This window comes from Labrus bergylta, chromosome 12 (assembly GCF_963930695.1).
Source record: "Labrus bergylta chromosome 12, fLabBer1.1, whole genome shotgun sequence".
In the NCBI taxonomy this organism is placed as follows: domain Eukaryota; kingdom Metazoa; phylum Chordata; class Actinopteri; order Labriformes; family Labridae; genus Labrus; species Labrus bergylta.
The window spans coordinates 22,006,921-22,014,971 of NC_089206.1; the positions used below are offsets into that span (position 1 = coordinate 22,006,921).

The 8,051-nt window shown below is 43.6% G+C and overlaps 1 protein-coding gene across 1 annotated transcript; it reads right to left on the minus strand.

The window, feature by feature from the left end:
- Positions 1-1,921: 1,921 nt before the first annotated feature.
- On the minus strand, positions 1,922-7,546 carry si:ch211-218o21.4 (protein FAM107B). The gene is made up of 5 exons (XM_065961724.1): positions 7,078-7,546; positions 5,330-5,627; positions 4,389-4,491; positions 2,652-2,793; positions 1,922-2,537 (listed from the first exon to the last, which is right to left on the minus strand). The coding sequence occupies exons 2-5, from the start codon at positions 5,400-5,402 to the stop codon at positions 2,418-2,420; spliced, it is 438 nt and encodes a 145-aa protein (XP_065817796.1). The 5' UTR covers positions 5,403-5,627; positions 7,078-7,546; the 3' UTR covers positions 1,922-2,417.
- Between the last annotated feature and the right edge of the window lie 505 nt (positions 7,547-8,051).

An 8,051-nucleotide genomic window follows, 5' to 3' on the forward strand; every position in this document is an offset into this window, starting at 1 on the left:
CAAACTCAATGTGACACTCTGGTTTGGCACTTTTTGCCCAAAAGGATTACGTTGCAGCATTTACAATCTGTCTTATTGCTGCCAGCTGAAGCAGTCAATAAATTTTCATTTTTGCAACAGTTATTTGTGTCACACTTCTCGGGGGTTTGGAGAACAGTGTTTTATCTTTTTTATGTATGCAGATACATGAGAAAGAGTTTGAACTGGTGATTTCCGCACTAACTATATAAGAATGAAACCATTTCTCAACCAGTTCAAACATCATTTCTGTCATTATGTGATGACTCTTACTCTACTTATGGACTCTCCAGACGTCCATATTGTCATTAAGCCAGTACTGCCTTATATTCATATGTGAGTCAGGCTACTGGTAGTCACAGAAGAGAGTAAAGGATCTGTTGGAAAGCCCTGCCAACAATTGGTGTGGCATCAGAGAGAATGCTTGTTAGGTCACTCATATCCATTTCACCATAAACACCTAAGCCCTCCATATTTGAACATTGTGAAGGGCAGCTGCTGCAGACTGAATGAAATGAAATATAAAGTAAAACTTGTAATCGTCCTCACACAGGATAGTCCTGGTTTATAGTGGAGTCGTGTGTCTACATGACAATAGAAACACAGTTAGAGCTATTTACAATGTTTGCCCTTGACTAGAAATAGGAGTCGTCTACCCGTGGGGAGGGGGAGAGAGGGACTATGGGTAATAAATCTTTGTTGTAAGGCTAACACTATGCAGGACAGACAGACAGATACACAGCACCTGCCCATGGACAGCAGCTGGGGAGTAATCTCAGAGGTCAAGCCTCTGATTTTAGACCTGGTCTCTGTGGATGAACACTAATAATTTTACTAATCTTTTGTCAAAACGTATAAACTAAGAGGGCAACACACCCAGAGCCTCGCAGGTTATCACAGCAGCTCGAGTCACGGGGGAGCTGCAAATAGCATCGAGAGGAAAACTGACAGACGTCTCAAGTCAAGTAGTCGTTTTAAAAACCACGACAAAGACGGACAGGGTCAAATCCTCAGGTGGCCAAGTCTGGCGATCTTTAGCTGTTTTCACACATGCACTCCTGAAAGTATCTGCAGCATTTCAAAACAGTCTGCATCTTAAATCTCGCTGAGTCACTTGTTCACATGACGCTCATAGCGTGAAATTTCTCTCTGGCGTCTGAATAGAAAAATATCAGTTCCTTCATTAAAGACAGGGTTGGTAATTTCCTCCAGATCCACTTTTTTAAGATTTTGGTTGAACTTGTCTTTAGGTCCTGACAGAAATGAATAACTCACGTTCTCTGAAAAAGGAACAAAGAAAATCTGTCATCTGTAGCAGTTTGTAAGCCTGTAAAAACTTTGACCAATGTCTGCAACGAGGTACCAATCTGATGAACCAATCACAGGCTCCCTGTCTCCCTGCTCCTTCTTTACCTCTTGCGTGCACGATAGCCCACACTCAAAGCGATGAGCCGAGGTCTGCATCTGGACCAATGGCTCTCGTGCATGTAAGTGAGGGGTGTGGCTTTTGAGGGAGCACAGAGGGGAGGGGGTGGGTGCAGACGGAGCACTGAGGGAATGCTACTTTCAAAATCATGCTAGTTTTAGAAAACGAGCTGATGAAATATTTGACATGCATTCAGAAATGTGTTGATAACAAATATGACAAACATCTCAAGTTAAAGTTAATCATCTCTTTCTTTCTTTGCAACATGCGACTGATATTTTACTACATCAAGCAAAAATATGTACAAACACTTCTTGATTTACACAAAGCATCAAATTACATTTCCACAGTTATAAAAGATCACAGCTTCCATACATATCTGTTTATCAGTGTGCTATATTCAATCCTTTAGACTTAGGGCACACTCACACTAAGTTAAGTCGTCCAGTACCGTACTTAAGCACGATTGCCCCCCCCCCCCCCCCCCCCCCCATTCCCCCGCTGGTCTGCACTCACACCGCTCCAGGACTAACCGGGCCTGAGCACGGTGACCTCTCGTACATAACGTCGTAATGCAACACATGCATGGGATCGAGAAGAGTGCTTAGTTTATAAGACAAGCAAAAATAAAAAAAATGGAAGAGATTCGCAGTCGAGCTGCATCCACACATCGGAGAACAAGACAGAGAACATGACAGATACTTTACTGGCTCCATGATGAAGGATGTCCATGTAATGTGCCCATGCTTGTCACCCAGGGTTAAGGAAGTGTACCGGGCTCGAGCACTGATTGGAGAACTCACACTAGTCAAACGGACTGGACTTTGGGGGGTGAAGCATGCTAAGGCAGGGTACGGATTGGTTAGTGTGAGGGCGCCCTAATTGTCTTTCATACACCGTGTTGTTCCTCTTGAAGGGGCGTGTTGAAGGCAGTAAGTCAGATAAGGTCAGAGTTCAGTCATCTGAAGAAACTTTATGAGTGTGCAGCCTTGTTCTGGATCGCAGAGTGGATCTTTCTCAGGTTCTGTCGGACTCGCACAAACTCCATCAGCTGGGCTTCCTCTTGAACCTTCTCCCCCTCTTCCTTCTCCTTCTGACAAGACAAACAAGGTGAAAGAGACAAAATCAATCTTATAGTTCTCTCTACTCTGTAAGCGTTGACCGCCAACCCTGAACCAAATTTAAATCTATAGATCAGTTTTATTACCTCGTGCTGTTTCTGCTGACGTTGGAGCAGCACGTCCTCCAGGGGAGTCCGGCTCTGTCCCTCCTCTTCACGGTCGTTCTGGACCCTCTTCCTCCTCTCCAACGCCTGCTGCAGCTCTGACCTGCTGCTCAGCGCCAGACCCCTTAGCCCATAGAGGAAGAAACAGGGCTGATGTTAGATGAGGTGGAGAAGTTTGATGCTTAATAGACAAGACATTTTTCCTCATGTTTTGAGATGTGGTTAGAAAAAGGTAAGTCCTTTTTGGAAAGTCAGATGATGCAGACTCCTGGAGTGGAGGTCTGGTGAATGTTTACAAACTAATACAGGGTCTGCAGCCAGAAGAGGATGTATGAGTCTCGTACAAAAGCAACTGTCTTTAGCTGAAACCAACATGTTCTTTCATAAACCAACTGAGGAGCAAGAATGGAGTTGGAGCAGAGCAACAACTTGCATGCAATCGTCTGTCAAGTTTCATAAACCCAAATTGAAATCAGTACCAGGATTTTATTATGACCACAAACATTTCCCGTCCTTCGCTCTCAACACTCTGTTTCCTGTGTACAACCAAAGCTAGCTGAAATGCTAATCGACCTTTTACCTGGGATTAAAAAATGTCAGAAAGAATACTTTCAATACCACAACATCTGTCTCGTAAAGAATTGTTTGTCTTAGCGTAAATAAAATGTCAAATTGACCTTGAGTTTCACGGGGCAGGCAGGGACAACGCCAGGATTTTTTTTCTCCCCGTGCTGAGGGAGAGCTTGACTCATTCTTAGTTGCTTTTTAAGTTCTCTCTCTTTTTTTTTTTCAATAAAATCAGACCGTGGCAGACCGTGGCTAGGCAGATTTGTGATGGGGCTATAGCGCCCCCTATAGCCCCGTTGTGGCGTTGTGCTTGGGGACAGGCACATTGGTCTTCTGGGTGAACAGAAGAAGAGCTGCAGCCATGCTTGATGCCAAGAAATTCAGACGTGTTGCAAGGATGAAAAATTCAGATTTTCATCCTGACTGACTAACATGGTCAGTGTAAAATATTTGTGCATTTCTGTTATGCCTTTACTTCCTCGACTGCAGTGAGATTTATCATAACATCCTGGTTCTAATGGAGGAGGTATTATTCATTTATCTTGCAACGTGTCCACATCATCCTTGTTGCAGAAATTCCACCTCCAGATTGTCTTTCTTCAGTTTCTGATTTTGTTTTCTATTTGTGATTTTTATCTTTTTTTTTTGCACTTTAAATAAAATGGTTAATGATTAATAGGTTGAAATCTTGTAAATGTCTTCTGGTCTAAATGTTGTGAGCTGTGAGGATTAAGAGATAAACAGGCAGCAGCATCACAAACATCTCTCCCTTTCACTTGTTCACAGTGTGCCGCTGCTCTCAGGACACGCTGATAGTGGAGCCAGATCAGTTCTCCTAACATATCACCTTACACAGATTCATGCTCCCCGTGGCCTCAGGCCCTGCAGCAACATGGAGAGAAGGTGTATGATTGCAAGTTTGAGACTCTCATGTATTCTTAATGGCACCTGCGTTTAGAGAAGAATGGCTGTGGAGAGGCACGAGAGGAGTTTATATGATGGACACAAAAGACACATGGACTGATACAAAAAGATGTTAAGAGAGGTGAACGGGCCTCATATCACATAGGTCAGATGTTGTTAGTAATGATCCCCTTTAGATTTAACCCAATCATACATCAGACCTCTGTGAGGCTCCTGCATGTTACCTACTTCTTATGGGCCAGTAGGAGTTCCTTGTGAAGCTCGTTATGAGTTCTGGACGTTCTGACCGGATTAGACGGACCTGGAGAGGCTTTAGCTTTGACTCCATTATCTGGTGGAAAAATATTTTAAAGAGAAATGTAAAAAAATACCTCTCAATCCACCAACAGATAGAAAGCTATTTCAATACATTTTGGGGAGACATTAGACCTGTTCAGACTGCTGTTTTCAAGCCACAATATTTTTATGCCCCTGTGACCTTTCGCCTTCAATCTGAGTGTCGTGGAGGCGTAATGTACCGTCTTGGATGACGCTGTTTTCAATCAGTCATGGAGTTATGTTAGATGTTATGTCGTTGCTTCAATGTGTAGGACTTTCATGGACTCTGCGATCATTGAACTGGGTTCAATTTGTCCGTAGATACCCACTAAAAATGTCTTGTGGAGCAAGATGTCTGCGTGTTCTTAATAGAGAAGCACATACTCTGGAAGATTTCAAAGAGCAGTTTGTACCAAATGTGAACTCAAAGACGTGATGACGGCTGAGATTAGTTTTGCACTGTTGGGAAAAAAGCAGTCTGAAAAGCTCTTTTGTCAAACTGCTTAAGAACACGGCTGACTCACTGACAGAAGAATGACTGATAAGAAACCAACGACTTTAAAGGTGACCATGTTGTTTCAGAAGCAGCAATAAAGAAATGAGTCAGAGCTTTTAAATCCAGGATGAATCATGATTGAGTCATTGTCACTAGACGGGGAAGAAGTTTTTCTAAATGCCCTCAAAGAGAATCCGCATCCTGCACAATTAAAGTCCCAATGCAAATTTGGCCTGGCGACCAATGACATGCTACATACATTTTTTCTGAATAAGACAATCAGTTCAGTGTTTTGTTTTCTGAAATACAACACATGATGCAACAACCCAGAGAACTGTCTTTTTGTCGCACTGACCTCTTGTGTGATTACCGTGCTGCGGATGAGGATTGATGGTCATCCTGTTTCTAGAGGTTGGCTGGACATCCATATGTGCGTGATTATTGTTGTGATGACATGAACCATTAAGGGACACGGCGACCTGCAGGCCAAGTCGTGTTCAGATGGAGTAAGAAGCTCGGACCAGGTATTGGAATTAAAAAAAGAAGAAGGAGCCGCGGCAGACGTGGCTCTCAGCGAATGAAAAGCCTCGATGGAGGGCAGCACCTGAGGACCTGGCCTGGAGCCCAGGCTCCTGCTGCATGCTGGGTAGCTGCTGCAAAGGGAGAGAAAGCAGAGGGTGATGAAAAGAGCCAATTATCCTGAATCATCAAGAGGAGAGAGATTGAAATCTGAAACCAAAGCAGGAGAGACACAGCACTGCAGGAAGACAAAGGGTCACACGCTGGCTGCCTCATGAATGTTGTTGATTTGAATCATCAGATGAGTAGTCCCTGTTTAATCTGAGAAGAATGTCTGAAGTTGCTTTCGCTGCTAAACCAATGCTGAGTCTCTCCCCGCAATATAAGCTAGCCCCTGGAGACGTTGGGGCATTGTTGACTGGAAAGTTGCAGAAACAGAAGCCGTCATTATTCTATCCACTCACATACAGATTTTGGCTTTTTGTTGCAAACAAGTTGAAATGTTGTCAGTTAAATCTCTGTTATTTTCAGCTGCATTTTTTGTACACTGAGCCATCAGGAGCAGCAGCATGGTGGGACGATACCTCTCCTGTATTGCATCCACTGTTAAAGCTGATCTATAGCCCAATGCTGATCCCCAATTTAAAACTAGTGTTACAATGCTGGAAGTCCAAATTAAGTGTGGGCAAAATTTCAGATCATGAGGTAAACGGGTGTTAGAGTAATCCCAGGATGAGTCAGCAGAGGGCGCTAAACGACTTGTTCTGCAAATCACACGATTGAAATCAAGAATTTCACCTGACAGCTTCAAGCCTCTACGTAAGCCGGTGAAACCTCTTACATAGAATCTGACTAGTTCTCCCCTGGCAGCCCTGCAGCGTTCTGTCTCCAAGAAGGTTTACCAGAGAGCTGGCCAATCAGAAGAAAGTGGGCATGTGGGGAGGGGGGCGCATTAAAGAGACAGCAGCTGAAAACAAAGCATTTCAGGCAGAGGCTGAAATGAGGGTTTTAACTGACACCAGTATCAGATTAATAATGAGTTTTTTGAGCTGCTCTACAGGTTTCACAGACTGACAAAATAAAAGATGAAAATGAGGAGAATAATGGGATCTTTACTAAGTTTTACTCTGGAGGTTGCCACCTCTTCAAAACAAACAGACCCAGGGGTGTAGGATTACTGATCCAGTAAATGTTGATGATCATGTTTGTCGCTCAAAAGTCTCAGATTGATAAAGATGATGACGTTTAAGGCAGATTCATGAGAGGCACTGGAATCCCCTCCTGCTGCCTTTTTATTTTGCTTTAAAGGCGAATAAGTAATGTGATATTTGGGAGTTATATCGATAATGTGCACACACCATAAACAACCAAACAATGTTAAAACTATCAACACTGAGAAAACGCACTTTACAGCCAAATGAATCTGTCACGTCTAATGAGCTTGTTCAAATTTAAAGCGGTAGCTCCACAGAGGAGAAAAGTGTGATGATGAAAAAACGAGCTGCATGTATCTCATCAGGTATAATTCAGTGTAAAACTAAAGAAACACACACACATGCACACACACACACTCCTCAGTCCTACCTGTGATGTGCGGCTCCGTCATGAGAGGCTGTCGTCTGAGAACATTAACCATGGCGAGGAGCTGACAGACAGTGATACTATTGAGAACAGTGTTACATGAGAGGCTCTGAGTGGAGCACTCACCTGGAGCCCGGCCCCTCGTGTTCACAACCAACAGGCAGACGAGGTTCAACAAGTGGCACGAAGCACGCCAACAGGCTGATACGCAGAGATGTGTGATGTTTGCATGAACAGTTCAGCGTGTGTGACTGTTAAAATCATACTGGCCAATTTCTCAAACTCTCTCATCCAGGTCTCCACTCCCTCCTGCCCTCTACACTCTGCCAATGAAAGGTGTCTGATTCAACCTTCACAACAGGGTCCTAAGTCTCTGACTAGACTCTTCTCCTCTGTCGCCCCCCGGTGGGGGAATGAACTTCCAAACTCCATTCGATCTGCAGAGTCCCTCTGCACCTTTAAGAAAAAGCTAAAGACCCAGCTCTTTATGAACACCTACAACCTTCATGATGATGATGATGACATTTAGGATGTTTTGATGCTGATTAGAACTCTCAAGAACAGCTGTTGATGTCGTGCTCTACCTCTGGTCACTTCCTGTCAGCACCTGTGTGTCTCAGATCGGACTTAAAGCTGTTCGTTTGCACTTCCTGTCGTTTTTTCCTCCTCTCTAGATCCTCCCTCGTCATGTTCTTACTCTATGATGTTCGTCACTTTGGATAAAAGTGTATGCTAAACGAATTGTAGACCTCCCTCTTCTTCTTCTTCATGTTTGTATTGCTCTCATTTTTTCTTTAATTTTCTTTAATTGTTCTGCTTTGAAGCTTTAACTGCCTTGTGAGACCTGCTTGTTGCATCTTTATTATTCCTGTAATTTGCACGTTTTATATTATTTCTGCAGACTCCTCTCTGATTGGCCAGTTTGTTGCTGTTTGAGTTGTTGTTGTTCTGACTACTTGCTTCGACTCTCAAACCAC